General features: G+C 43.1%; 1 protein-coding gene across 5 annotated transcripts in view; it reads right to left on the bottom strand.

Annotated features, from left to right (window-relative positions):
* CCPG1 (cell cycle progression 1) overlaps nucleotides 1-15,764 on the bottom strand; it is a 172,612-nt gene that overhangs the window by 139,266 nt on the left and 17,582 nt on the right. For all 5 annotated transcript variants that reach the window (XM_030189112.1, XM_030189116.1, XM_030189107.1 and 2 more), the window contains exon 2: nucleotides 2,957-3,031. In XM_030189112.1, coding sequence (XP_030044972.1) covers nucleotides 2,957-3,019 — 63 coding nt within the window. In that variant the 5' untranslated portion in view covers nucleotides 3,020-3,031. The remainder of the gene's footprint in view (nucleotides 1-2,956; nucleotides 3,032-15,764) is intronic.

Genomic DNA, 15,764 nt, shown 5'->3' with positions numbered 1-15,764 from the left:
GGGCCGGCTCCTACGCCAATACAGCATGATTTACAGAGCCCTGCTGCTGATTTGCGCTTGCCACAAGTGTAACAGCGCTTTACATTGTCCGCAGCCATCGCCGAAAAACGGCGGTAAAATCCAAAATGGCGTTTCGCGCCAAAATCGCCCCAATCACGCGCCCACCCCGGAGGAGTTGGAAAACACTCTTACCTCAAAGGATCTAGTGTACAACTACGATCCTGCTGAAAATCAGGTCAAAAACCTCTGTTCCAGCGTCTCTGCGTTTAAAAACGCGACGCACTTTTTTTTTTTTTTAAGCTGTGAGGAAAGCAGAGGTATTGAAGACTCCGGAGACTCAGATGAGTGGGAAAGGCAGGGAAAGGGCGAACCTATATGCCTGCATCCACTTGTTGGTGGGGTAAGGACAGGGAAAGCAAGGGCAATATGCCCACATCACAGAGGTATGGGTAAGGCAGGGAAAGGGCTAACCTATGTGCCTTTAAAGTGAGCTGCTATAGCCTCCAACACCCCGGTTAACAACTGGCAGAGCCAGGAACACCTCCCGGCAGATTTTTCTGGAACTCGAACAAGCTGCAGCCACCCTGCTAAGGGAGATAGCAAATACTGAAGAGGCAGTGGAGCTAGCTGGCCAAGAGGGCACTGTGAAAGTTTGAGTGCTCTCTATCTCCCCTGCTGGTTGATGGACATAACCCATACGTAATGGCTTCATCTGCTTGATGACAAGGAAAAAGGCATTATAACATCCTCATTTTTGTTTTCCATTCCTTTCCTAATAATACCCAACATTCTATTTGCTTTCTTAGCCGCAGCAGCACACTGAGCAGAAGGTTTCAACATATCATCAACCACGACACCTAGATCCCTTTCTTGGCCCGTGACTCCTAACGTGGAACCTTGCATGACATAGCTATAATTCGGGTTCCTCTTTCCCAGCATCACTTTGCACTTGCTCACATTAAACGTCATCTGCCATTTAGACGCCCAGTCTCCCAGTCTCGTAAGGTCCGCTTGTAATTTTTCACAATCCTCCTGCGATTTAACAACTTTGAAATAACTTTGTGTCATCAGCAAATTAATTACCTCACTAGTTACTGCCATCTCTAGGTCATTTATAAATATGTTAAAAAGAAGCGGTCCCAGCACAGAGCCCTGGGGAACCCCACTAACTACTCTCCATTGAGAATACTGACCATTTAACCCTACTCTCTGTTTCTATCTTTTAACCAGTTTTTAATCCACAATAGAACACTACCTCCTATCCCATGACTCTCCAATTTCCTCTGGAGTCTTTCATGAGGTACTTTGTCAAACGCCTTCTGAAAATCCAGATACACAATATCAACCGGCTCCCCTTTATCCACGTTTGTTCACCCCTTCAAAGAAATGTAGTAGATTGGTGAGGCAAGATTTCCCTTCACTAAATCCATGTTGACTTTGTCTCATTAATCCACGCTTCTGTAATTTTGTTCTTAATAATCTCTACCATTTTGCCCGGTACCGACGTCAGACTCACCGGTCTATAATTTTCCGGATCTCCCCTGGAACCTTTTTTAAAAATTGGCGTTACATTGGCCACCCTCCAATCTTCTGGTACCACGCTCGATTTTAAGGATAAATTACATATTTCTAGCAATAGCTCCGCAAGCTCATTTTTCAGTTCTATCAGTACTCTGGGATGAATACCATCCGGTCCAGGAGATTTGCTACTCTTCAGTTTGTAGAACTGCCCCATTACATCCTCCAGGTTTACAGAGAATTCATTAAGTTTCTCCGACTCATCAGCTTCGAATACCATTTCAGGCACCGGTATCCCACCTAAATCTTCCTCGGTGAAGACCGAAGCAAAGAATTCATTTAATCTCTCCGCTATGGCTTTGTCTTCCCTGATCGCCCCTTTTACTCCTCAGTCATCTAGCGGTCCAACTGATTCTTTTGCCGGCTTCCTGCTTTTAATATACCTAAAAACTTTTTTTACTGTGTGTTTTTACCAGATGTGCTAAGGCACAATAGCCCCAAAAAACCAGGGGGGGGGGAGGTCGGTGGGTGAGGATAGGGCACCACTAGGTGTACCCCAGAAAATCCACATAGGGACACCTCAACCCCAGATTAGGCTCTACAGCGCCCGGGAATGGAATAGGAGCCAGATCAATGCAGATCTGAACAGGTATGACCCTCTACCTGCTAGACAAAAAGAATACTGAGGTTAAGCAGGTGCACCTGACCTGATGAAGCAAACCTCAAATGTTCTATCTCCACCTGCTGACAGAGGGATATAACCCACAAATCTCTGTGGGACGCTATGGAATATCAGAATACACAAGTGAAACATAAAAGCATTCCAATTACAGTGTCACAGGGAAAGGTAGGAGTGGGGGTGAAAAAACAGTGACAGATGAATGAGTGATCTGAGGGTGACAAAGCAGAATAGTTTTTGATTTATAACGTGATAAGGACACCCAGATCTTTGTTAAGACATCTTTTATTTGTGTTAACATATTTCATCAAAAGCGTTCCTGGATTATTTCAAAATGTCCTTAGTATTTAACTGTAATGTTATCGTGCAGCGCTCAGGTCTTGCAAAGTGCTTTCCCACAGAGCTGACACATATGTTTCACTCATACATTCTGATATTTGTCCTCTTTTGTTCATGTCTGACCTGAAGAGGAGGATATTGCCTTCAAAAGCTAGTCAAAAAATGTATTAAGTTAATCCAATAAAAAGGTATCATCTCATCTTCATTTTGCTTTTGTTTTTATTTCTATATATTACCTTTAAAATGTGGACTAACATGGTACTACACTATTTACTCAAGTAACGAATCTTAGAAGAGGGGAATTTTTTTTATTTATAAAAGCCTTCCAAACTCTCAGAATGTTTTCTGAAGCCTCGGCATTAGAGTCACCGCCTGGTTCAGCGCTGTATAAACCAGATGGCAATTCCTCAGAATTCATACCTCGTGATTAATGATTGTCCATCCACAGGATGATGATTCGCTGTCACTTGAATTGCCAGACATTTTTTTAAACACCTGCAATAAGAATAGATAGTTTACTGACAGAGAATTTTCTACCTTTACCAACAGGAACTGTTTTCAGCTGGACCCTAAAACCAGAGAACAACATATGAAGTGTGATATATCTTTAAGAACATTTCATGAAGAATAAAAATACAAGCCCTCCCTTTCCAAAAGCAGCTCACTGCTTGCGCATTGTTACAATCTGCTTTTACACAGGAGACTAGTGTGCTCTTTGATACCTTCAGTTTTTTGCTGGGTACCTCCATGTTTTGTTTCAGTGCTGTAATAACATCATATTCCCCCAAGCACCCAGCAGCAATTTACACATTAACAGCCCCCAGTTCTCCTCTCCATGGCAAATTGCAGACTGTGAGCTCAAGCAGGAGCAAATCCTTAAAACAGGACAGACTCAGAGAAGCAGCGGTACTAGTACAGAAATGCTATCCTTCAGCTACCAATTGCACAGCTTTTGTTTGGATTTAGATTTCAGTTCTGAGGTTCTATGCTCGTTTCTGAGCATACTTCCTTTAGGGATGTCGATAAACCCTAGGCTGTGGCACTGGTCTGTCTCAGAGCTCCATGTAGCCAGTTCATGGACAGAGCATAACTAGCCTCAAGAAAGGAGATTTATACAAGCAGAGGGTGTGGGCATTAAAAAAAAAAAAAAGTCTCCGCTTTTTTTCTGAAATACTGTACTGTTAAATGTAATAGGGCAAACAAGAAACAGAGGCATAGCAATAGGACAAAGGGAAGCAAAGAACACAACAGCCCAGCTGCTGCTTGCTTGAATTTAAGTTTCATTGCTTCTTGCTGAATCCTGAGACCAGTCTGTTACAGACCAGGAAGCAAGCGCACACACACTGCATCTCTGAAAAACAGACACAAGTATGCTAACATTTGCTCAAACCTATGGCAAGCCATCACACTAAAACAGCCATCTACCAAGGAAAGCTGCACAATGAATGCAAATCATGCTCACTAAAAACAGTTCTTGGGGATTCAAGTTGAAGATACAACCCCTACGGATGGCAGGTGGGAGCCACCAAACAGATTTTGTTCATAAGAGCAGAACTCCACTGACCACTGCAGCATATAATTTTAATGCATATCTACATATACCACTAGAAAGGGAAAGCAGAGAACTTAAGGAGTCCTCAAAACAGAAATCTTCCAGAGCAGGTCCCAGACTGGTATGGCAGGACTCAAAGAAAGAAATTAACAGGTATACCTAAATTTCACCTTATTGTCTCTGCCATACCAGTCTGAAGAAGTGGATTTACAAAAACAAAACCGCACCGTGGGGGGAGGGGGGGGGCGACAAAGCCTCCTGAACAACTGCTCTACCAAAGGCCAACTGTTCACTGGCAAGTACATCTAGTCTGTAATGTTTCACAAAGGAATGTACCAATGACCAGGTCACCACCCTGCAGATATCCTCACGCTACACTGCTTAGACTTCTGCCCAGGAGGTAGTCCAAGAACTTCTGCCCAGGACTGAAGGCTTAGTTTGTAACCTGAGCCTTCAATCCTCTTGGCACCTGCTTGTTCTGACAAATATAACCTGCCTCAATGGCCACCTTAACTCAATGAGCAACAGAAGATTTGAAGGCTGGAAGGCATGAACAAATGTTTTGAGAAACAGAGGAGTGAAATGCTCTGGACATCCAATCCATGGAGTCTTTTGGACTGAGCACTGGAACCTCCTTCTACAAAGATTCCCCGTTCCATATGAATTAGGAGGTAATTACGTGTTGTAGAAAGGAAGGAATTGTCTAGACGACACAGCCTTCCAAGAAAAAGAGATTTGGATTGCAGTAAGACCAGGTTTGCAGCCCTGACACCCTCCAATAGGACAGCACTCACAGCATAATTCTGGAACAAACTGAGATCCCAAGATGGACCGGGGAGCACAAATGTGCAACTGTCCACATGTGCTGCTAAGGAGATCCCAAATATCTCTCTCCTGCAACAAGTGAATGCTGCAACCTGAACCTTCAGGAACCTAAATGCCAACCTCTGCTCAACACCCTTCTGGAAAAACCTCACTATGTCCACTGCCTGTGCCACTTGATTTAAGCAATGCCCCCCCCCCCCCCCAAGGGCTAGTGTCAGTGGTCACCGCAATCCATTCGGGGGGATCCAGAGTGACTCCCTTCAAGAGATATTGGGAACAGACTCCTTCCTAGCACAGTTGTAGTCCTGCGATCTCTGAGCCCAGTACATCATCAAAGCCATCTGATGGGGCCACATGTAGGATCAGAGTCCACAGAACCACTTCCAGATGTGCTTCCATGGAACCTAGGAGCTGCAAGCAGTCCCATGATTGTGGGGCCTCTAGAGCACAAGATCTGCATTTCTGGTCCTGCAACTTGTGAATTTGCTCCTCCGAGAGGAATACCACTCCTCGGGAGGCGTCAAACAGGAATCACAAGTACTCCAAGCTCTGGGACAGAAAAGATTCTTGGCAAACATGACAACCCTGCCCAGATGTTGCAGGAGTCGAACCACTTGGGCCATGACCATTCTGGATTCAGCCTCCAATAGGATCTTATCAGCCTGTCATGAGATATGGGTGAGCCTGAATCTCTTGACTGTGAAGCTGGTCTGCAATGACTGCCCTTAACTTGGAGAATGTTTGCAGGACCACTGCAACGTCAAAGTGCCACAACCAACACTGGAACAGCCTGCCCAGAAAGCTTTTGTGGCATCTCTGATGAGAATGTGGACTTAAGCCTCCATCAAATCCAGGGAGATAAAGAACTTGCCGTGCTCATTCATTGCCTCAGTATGCCCAGGCACCTCCATTCGTAGTACCGGTAGCTAATCCACCTGTGAACAAGAGATCCTCTAGAAGATCAATGACTTAACCAACATGAACAGAGTTGAACCAGAGTCCAACTTGGGTTCTCTTAGGACCAGCCCATGATCGGACCAACAGTCTGCTCTTTCATTACCACTGGACATCTCTAACCTGGCCGGCTCCCCAGACCTTGACCCCTTCCCCCAAAAGGTCCTAAGTAAGCTCTATAGGGAAGGGAGGCAGGCCCTGAACAGGAACTCCCTGTCCGTGTATGTTTAAGTGTCCAATGCTCCTAGATTACTGGACTACTTCCCAAGGGCAACAACTGCAATGGGCCTCAAGAAGTTCCAGATATTCCCCCTCCCCCAGCTAATTACTAAAGGAAAGTATTGATGACCAGGATACCACCCTGCAGATATCCTCAGGCTACACTGATTGGACCTCTGCCCAGGAGGTCTGTGTCCTCCCCCCTCCGAGGCTACACCACGGCTGAGGGGAGATATAATAGAGGTCTATAAAATAATGAGTGGAGTGGAACAGGTTGACATGAATCACTTGTTTACTCTTTCCAAAATTACTAGGACTAGGGAGCATGCAATGAAGCTACAAAGTAGTACATTTAAAATGAATCAGAGAAAATATTTCTTCACTCAACGTGTAATTAAACTCTGGAATTTGTTGCAAGAAAATTTAGTAAAAGCAGTTAGCTTAGCGGGGTTTAAAAACGGTTTGGAAGGCTTCCTAAAAGGACAAGTCCATAGACCATTATTAAAATGGACTTGGGGAAAATCCACTGCTTATTTCTAGAATAAGCAGCATAAAATTTATTGTACTGTTTTGGGATCTCGCCAGGTACTTGTGACCTGGATTGGCCACTGTTGGAAACAGGATGCTGGGCTTGATGGACCATGGCCTAGTGAACAAGTAGGTTTTCAGAGCTTTACAAAATAGGGAACAATTTTTCACAGAATGAAGTTTAAAAGGACGATTATTCCAATACTGGACAGCAGCAAAGAAAAAAGTTTTAGAAAAACAGTTTTAAATCGTACCCTCTTTAACAAATGGAAGAGCTAACATCAAGTTATTGCAACTCCTAGAATTTGCCCTGAACTTTAATGTATTCACCAGCTAGGAACTACCTTCAGAACAAGTACCATCCAAAAACGAAATCACTAAGGGGGTCTTTTACAAAGCAGAGGTAAGCCCAAAATGGGCTTACCGCTCGCTAATCCGGAACTACACCTGCCCAACACGGCCACCGCCAGTAGTTTCGGCTGCAGTGAGCGCCATTTCTGGCAATACGGAAATTTATTTTTCTGTAGTGCGGCACTAACCCAGCGGTAATCGGGCAGCGGACAGTTACCACTGGGTTAATGCTGGAGCCCTTACCGCCACCTCAATGGTTGTCGGTAAGAGCTCCCCGCCGCATGGCCACACAGTAAGGGCTATCTTACCACATGGCCATTTTTTTTTTTTGGGGGGGGGGGATTTTACACGCTATGGTAAAAAGGGACCTGGCAAGCAGGAAAAAATGGCTACCACAGGGCCCTTTTTCCCACAGCTTAGTAAAAGGATCCCTAAGCAAAGTACTTTAAAGATAACCTGTGCCTGCACTAGCAACCAGTGCAGAACATCCAACAAAGGTGTTACATGATCCCACCGAGTTTTCTGAAATATCAGCTGAGAAGCTGAATTCTTAATCATCTGAATTCTACAAAATTGCTTAGAAGACAAACCCAAGTAAAGAATTCCCATCATCAAATATAGAATTGACAACTGCACAATAATCCTAACATAATCATGTAAAAGAAAATAGGATCTCAGCAGACTTAACTGTTTCAGTCTAAAATAAGCTTTTCTAATCAAACTATTAATCTGAGATTCCATATTCAATGAAGAGTCTAAAACCACTCCGGAGACTCTAGAGGTTTCTTCTACCTTAAAATTGGTACCACCATCTCCCAAAAGCACTTGTGGAACCATGACCGCATCACGCTCATGGTGCATCACACTCTCTCTCTCTGAACATCATCAAACCCATCACCTTCTAAATCCTAAAATCAGCAAGGCTGTGATCAGGAAAAGCAGGGGTTAATTATGTTCTTAAAAAAAAAAAATCTAAATTCACAAACTGTCTTATATGTTTATGTTGCCTAGATTGTCAGCTCTACATAGAAAAGTCTGTCTCATACGTATTTGTAAAGCTATGCATAAAGTTTTAATAACGCTATAATAAGCAGTAGTGCACATCAGGGAGGTATAGCTAAGCTTTTGATATAACATCTGTAGATAAAATATGCATATATTTTATGACTGCCTCATGTGCATGGCATTAATTTTGAAATGGAAAAACAAAAGAGCAGATCGATAAAAGAAAAATATCAATTTAGTATATGACAAAAATATACAGAAATATACATTGTCATATAATAAATTGATATTTTTCTTTTATCAATCTGCTCTTTTGTTTTGGCATTAACTTTGGTCATCAGTTGGATAAGGGTTGGTTAGCACACTTCAGTTAACTGCACCTTAGGATTGAAGGGCACAGGAGACCTATGACCTTGAGAAAATCAATTAACTCCTCTCTGCTCATACTAAAACAGTGATGGACTCTGCATCTTCTGCTCCAGGAACACAGTTATACAGGCAAATGGAAGCAGCAGATTATATTCCATCCAAAGGGAATTAGCACAAAGCTCTAGATCAGTGCCTGTCAATTTTTTTGCAGCTGTGACCCATAATTGTGGCCAAATAAAATTGTATGACCCCTTGAAGGTGCAGTATAATGATGCACTTATGGGGACTCCACCCAAGTCACAACTCCAAACACGGATTTTATAGCTCCCATTTGAGGTCCTGACCCACAGTACTACTACTACTACTTAACATTTCTAAAGCGCTACTAGGGTTACACAGCGCTGTACAGTTTAACGAGGAAGGACAGTCCCTGCTCAAAAGAGGTTACAATCTAAAGGACAAGTATGCAGTCAATCAAACGGGGCAATGCAGGTTTCCTGAATAGAGGTAAGTAGTTATGCACAGTCTGGGAAGCTCTACTCTAGATCTATTCTGGAAATAAATTCTTCTTGGTAAGAATAAATCGGAGAATGCAGATCAAATGGAAACCAGAGGAAGAATACAGATTCCATTTATACATGAGCAGCGCTCCACAATTTGTCAAAACGTACTTCCAAGCAGGACTGTCCCAAGCCGGAAGTACGCCCCATGCGATATGCCCACTAGAGCTCCTATCCCACCCACTGCGCTGCAGCCAAGCAAGGAAGGCAATAATAGGACACAATTTTGGAGCCCCCGCCTCTCTTGTGCCCTATGCAATCGAAATGCCTGCACATAGCTTGCTATGGCCCTGCTTCCAAGAGAATCAGACTTAATAACCAAGGCTGAGCAATCATGTATTACAGAACAATATTTTCTACAAACACACAATTCTGGCATTTGTTTCAGATCTGCTCTTCTGAAGGGCTGCCACATTCTTAGGAACTCCCTCCACCAGCCGCTGCACTGCTCTCAATGTGGCGGCTGCTGACCCCACACAAATTTTTGCTGTTTATATATTTAGATTTAGCACATGCTTTTCATTGGCATGTAGAGGGCCACAAGAATAGTGCCATAGCCTAGCATTATTCTCACACAGTACTGAGAGTACAGCCAATTCTGCAGCAAGTGAGAAAGGACTATCTAAATACAGCAGGAACGGCTCCGCTTCTGATATCGAAGTCAGGTGACATATCCAGCCATGCATACAGAGGCTGGAGTGATCAGCTACTGCTTACTCTGTTGTGTGCTGGCTTCTAAGGAGGGAAGAGCTTTGGCTAATGCACAGGAAAATCAGTAGGAGTTAAGTGGAAGAGTCTGATTGGAGGTTGTCTTTTGACTGAAACTTAGGGGCACTAAAGTTAACGAAAAAAGAAAAATTAAGGGTTTTGTTTTTATTTTTAATTTTTAAGTAATCAAGAAGGATTCTCAAATTTGCTAAGTCTGTATCCCGTATGTGTCTACTGAACACAGGATCCTTCAGCAGCAAAATTACAGAAACCCCAGCGGTGCCATCAGGTATTATTAGTGAGCCCTTCCAGTAACTTGGCTTCAATACGTCTTGATCCCATGGGTCATACATTTTGAGACTCCACAGCCCCATTTGTGGCTCTGCACAATGGTTGCAGCCACTTAGCACTGAGGCAGTTACAAGCTGAAACCTCTATCTACCCAGTTTTGCTTTTTAAAATAAAACATAAGGAGGTCACGTGGACACTATGCTGGAGAACACAGAGTTTGTTCTCCTGCCCCTCATCCTTTAAACCCCCTTACCAAGTTAATCTTTTTAGTTACCAGGTTCATGGTTTGTTGAGGGAACACTCGCAGCATCAGGTAGTGATCTGCAAGGAGCCCTGCAGAGTGCGATGACGTCAAATCATTAAGAAAAGCCAGTGCCCACTCCAAACCGGCTAGGGACACACAGCAGCTCCGAGTCCTGAGGAGCCCAGTGTGGGAGCCGCATGGATTGCTGAGGTAGCAGCGGGGTTACCGCGGTAAAGGAGCCATTGATGGATCGCCAACTGGCGCCTATAGATGCCAACTGGAAAAGGTACAGGAACTTTTGCAAAAATTGAATAAGGTGTTCTCCCAACTACAGCAATATACCAGCTATTTGGAGGACCGGGTGAAGGTCCTGAAGAACTCACAGGCCCGGCTACAGAAGACTCTTGCTTCCTATGAAGCAAAGTTAGATGATCTGGAAAAAGATTGTGGAGGAACAACCTCAGACTGATGGGCATCCTAGAATCTATTACTGATCAGGAGTTGCTTGGCTTCTTGGAAGCCTGTTCCCCTGGGAATTACACCTACCAGAACACTTGGGCATTTCAGGATACAGTGTGCACACCGCCTTAGAGCACATCAGAAAACGGCTGCCCGACTCAGAACTGTAATTATGAGATTGCTCAATTATGCTCATAAACAGGCCATCCTGCAAGCAATTAGGTGTGGAAAATCCATATCTTACAAAAACAAGTCTATTTTATGCTTTCTAGACTACTCTGCAGTTGTGGCCTCCAAACGCCATACCTTTGCATCTTTGTGCAAACATCTGGTGAAGTGCTGGGTGCATTTTGACTTACTTTACCAGACAACTGAAAATCATCTCCCACGGACAAATGCATCTTTTTGATACATTGGAATCAGCACAGATCTTTGTGGACAACCTCCGGCAGGCTGACACTTCTACAACAGCCAACTCTTCACTGGTACAGGCAGGAGATTAGACTTGGACCTGTTCTGGATTACAGTGTGAGTCAGTTGTGTATTCAGGACAGAGACCAGTGTTGCTCAACTGCTCCATAGCGCTTCTTGGGCTGTTTTTTTGGAGAAAGATCGGGTGCACTATAACACTGTTATGCCTATGGGGGCCAGGCTTTTTAATGCTCTCTAGAGGCTCACAACTGTTTCCAGATATGGGTCTGGTAAAGGTCTCATCTCATGTCCAGTATTTTCCCCACTTTATTCTCCCCCCTCCCCGTGTTTTTTTTTTTTAAATAGTTTCGGGCCTTTCCTTCATTTGTCTTAGGGTCACTGGAATTGGAGATGGTTCTTCACACATAATTCTTGCTGTTTCCCAGGACTGTCTTTGAGGAACCCTTGGTGAATTTTCGACTCTATATGTTCTTATAATCTGCTGGTGGACTATCCTATGGTTTCCAGCTGAAGCAGAGAGGCCTTCTATGACTGGTCATCAATAATTATTCTTTATTGCAAGGATGGATTTGTACTGTATGTTTTGGGCTTCTTTTTGAGATGTTGCTTTGGGACTTCTATTGCCAAGGGTCTACAGATGATAAAAGGGTTTTGGGGTTTTTTCACCTTTCTTCCATGGTGGATATGTTGGGTCCGCTGTTTTGCTTTGTGATATGAGGGTCGACTGTGAATTCTGTACTTGATGCTTTTCATCATCTGTGAATCATTTTCTTGCATTTGGGGGGGGGGGGGGTGGAGGGGGGTGGGTGTCAGGGGGTGACCTATCCTGTTGTGGGACGTATTGAGAAGGGGTTCAGGGATTGGGTGAATTTTGAATAGGCATGGGGTGGGGAGTGTTTTTTGTTGTTGTTTTTGTGGGGTTGGGATGATATGAGGGATGGTTCTGCTTCTGAAGTGCTTATAAGAGGTTTTCTTTTCTCAATTTCTTCTCTACGGTGTTTGGTTTCTCTTTACATAAGTACATAAGTGTTGCCATACTGCGGCAGACAGAAGGTCCATCAAGCCCAGTATCCGGTTTCCAACAGTGGCCAATCCAGGTCACAAACACCTGGCAAAATCCCAAAACAGTACAATACATTTTATGCTGCTTATCCTAGAAATAAGCAGTGGAGTTTCTCACGTCCATTTTAATAATGGCTTAAGGATTTTTCTTTTAGGAAGCTATCCAAACCTTTTTAAAACCCTGCTAAGTTAACTGCTTTTACTACATCCTCTGGCAACAAATTCCAGAGTTTAATTACACGTTAAGTGAAGAAATATTTTCTCCAATTCGCTAATAAATTTACTACTTGGTGCCCCCTAGTCCTAGTATTTTTGGAAAGAGTAAACAAGCAATTCATGTCTACCCCTTCCACTCCACTCAATATTTTATATACCTCTCATATCTCCCCTCAGCCGTCTTTTCTCCAAGCTGAAGAGCCCAAGCCATCTCAGCCTTTCCTCACAGATAAGTCGTCCCATCCCCTTTATCATTTTCATCGCCCTTCTCTGTATCTTTTCTAATTCCACTATATCTTTGCTCCTCTTTTGCACAGTTTTCCGGTATATTGTTGAATGTGTGTTCAGCTTTCCTACACTTGGAACCCTGGTTACTATGCATTTCTCCTTGTATTGAGTGTTCAACTGTGGGAGGGGCTGCTGGCTGGGACAGCCTTCTCTTTTTTTGTGTATATTTAGTTGCCCTGCTCGACCTAAATCATAGATGACCACTCTTACAATTGTCTCCTGGAATGTTGAAGGGAGTATCATCACCTATTAAGTATCAGAAAATTATGCAAGCCTTGCAGAGACACCGGGCTGATGTAGCTTTGTTACAGGAAACACATTTAACTTCTAATGAATATCAGAAATTTAAGAGATGGTGGGTGGAACAATTGGTGGAATCTCCTGCATCACACCGTAAGGCTGTGGTGTTAATTCTATTTCGTAAGGGCTTAGATGTTCAAATACACAAAACTATCCAAAGTGGGGATGGTCGATATATACTTGCTCAGTTGATCATTGCCTGTAAACAGTTGCAAATTTCTATGAACCTAATGTTTTCAACAACCAAGTTTTTCGTAAATTAATATAGGTCTTGTCACCATTAGTGGATCATAACCTGGATTATAGTATACGACGATCCATTCATGGAAAAGTCTAATCCACCTCATCTGGCTCGATCTGAGCCGGAAAAGGGTCTTTCCCTGTTATGCAGTGCATTGGATCTCATTGATGTATGGAGAACTTTACACCCGGCGGAACAGTACTATACACGTCTTTCCCAGGAACATTCCACCCAGGCTAGAATTGATTACTTTCTAGTATCTCAGCTTTATTCTCCAAAGTACTCCAGGCAGAAACTGGGGCCTATGGGGTTTCTAATCATACTTTAATATGGTTCCAGCTATGCGTAGGTAGGAAGGGTCTGGATAACTATCAATGGAGATTCCCGCTAGATTTGTACACTGATCCTCAATTTAATGACTTTCTACAGCAAAAAAGGCAGGAATACCACTTAAACAATCAGCAACACATAGGGCAACCTATCCTTTTTTGGGAAACAGCAAAAAGCTGTATTGTGAGGGAAAATAACTGCTTATTCCAAACGGAAACTGAAAATGCGTTACCAGCGTATTTTGCGCTTGGAGAATCGAGTAGATGTAGACAAAATTTTGGCCTGTCACCAACAGTTCATAATAAAGCTCTCTTGTTAACCTATCAGACTGAGCTTAATACACTTCTCCATCAGCGGGCTTGTCAAGTCTATAACTTACTATAAATATCAGCTCTATCTTTACGGTAATAAAGCTGGCAAGTTGACGTCCCATTTAATCCATGCTCACTCAGGCCCTAAAAAGGTCTTACAACAGACTGATGGATCGCTTACACATTTAGATGTGGAAATTCCATTTTCTGGCAATATTTTGAAACCCTTTACGGCCAAGTAGACCACATGCCGGGTTCTATGTACTTGCAAAATCTAGACCTACCAAGGGTGAGTCTTTCTCAAACCACCATGCTCAGCACGCCCATAACACCTGATGAGATTACTTGCCCATTCAATCTAGTGCATTAGGTAAGGCACCAGGACCGGATGGCTTTAGTGTTGAATTTTGACTCCTAGCACATATAAGCCCACATTTGGTCGCCATGTACTCTGCCATTATTGAGGACCAAAGCTTGCCTGATTCATTACAAGTGTTGCAAATGATTACTTTGCCTAAACTAGGCAGGGTCCACTTCATCTCTCCTCCTATTGTCCCTTTACTCTTTTAAATTTTGAAACCAAATTATTGGCCAAAGTGCATGCCAATCGACTTAGGAAAATTTTGCATCCTATGGTTGGCGAGTCCCAAGTTGGTTTCGTGCATGGCTGCACTGCTACTAAAAATATTCAAGCTATTTTGACATCTTTGGAACAGGTTCGGAGGGGGGATATGCCTTCTCTTCTCATTAGCTTTGAAGTGGATCCACTATTTCTGGGATAAGCAGTATAAAATGTTTTGTACTTTTTTGGGATCTTGCCAGGTATTTGTGACCTGGATTGGTCACTGTTGGAAACAGGATGCTGGGCTTGATGGACCTTTGGTCTTTCCCAGTATGGCAATACTTATGCACATATGTGGAGAAGGCATTTGATAGGGTTTCCTGGGAATTTTTATTTGCAGTCCTCATTTGATATAGCTTTCAGGGGTATTTTCTTCAAGCTATACGAAGTTTATATCATAATCCACAAGCTGTTCTATTAATTGAATTAGCGTCTCCTCCTTTTCTAGTCGTCAAGGAACTAGACAGGGCTGTCCTCTCTCATCTCTTCTATTTGTTCTTACATTGAATTCTTTAATGAGATACAATCTTATCCAGAGATCCCTGGGGTTTCCATCCGCAATACCTGTTTCTAAATTTCTGGAGGCATCGGTACATCCAGCGATAGACACCTGTTTCTTTGGGCTCCCGACTTGCTGTTGCAGGTTCATTCTTTACCTACGGGTGAATTCTTAGCTGCAGATGGTGAGCGGGAAGTTACCTTTTTGGATATTCAGCAGGTACCGACACAGTGTCCTTTTTATTTGAGAAACCATACGAGGCTAGGCTTGATAATTTATGTGCTCTAACAGCTACCCTAGGCAAGGCCGTGTGCTCCCAGGTTTAGAAATTGGAGCAAGAGTACTGACAGAATTGAAAAATGAACTTGCAGAACTATTGTTAGTAATACGTAATTTATTTTTAAAATCAAGCATGGTACCGAAGACTGGAGGGTGGCCAATGTAAAACCAATTTTTAAAAAAGGTTCCAGAGGTGATCCGGGAAGTTATAGACCAGTGAGCCTGATGTCAGTGCAGGGCAAAATGGCAGAGACTATTATAAAGAATAAAATTACAGAGCATATTCAAAAAAAAGCATGGATTAATGAGACAAAGTCAACATGGATTTAGAGAAGGGATATCTTGGTTCACCAGTCTATTACATTTCTTTGAAGGGATGAACAAAGAAAGGTGAGCGTGTCGATATTGTGTATCTAGATTTTCAAAAGGCATTTGACAAAGTATCTCATGAAAGACTCCAAAGGAAATTGGAGAGTCATGGGATAGGAGGTAGTGTTCTATTGTGGTTTAAAAACTGGTTAAAAGATATAAAACAGAGAGTAGGGTTACCCACGGGTCTGTGCTGGGACCGCTGCTTTTTAAC

The sequence above is a fragment of the Microcaecilia unicolor genome, chromosome 1 (genome assembly GCF_901765095.1).
Source record: "Microcaecilia unicolor chromosome 1, aMicUni1.1, whole genome shotgun sequence".
Classification (NCBI taxonomy): domain Eukaryota; kingdom Metazoa; phylum Chordata; class Amphibia; order Gymnophiona; family Siphonopidae; genus Microcaecilia; species Microcaecilia unicolor.
The sequence above is the reverse complement of the archived record's forward strand: the minus strand, read 5'-3'. Positions and strand labels throughout refer to the sequence as shown.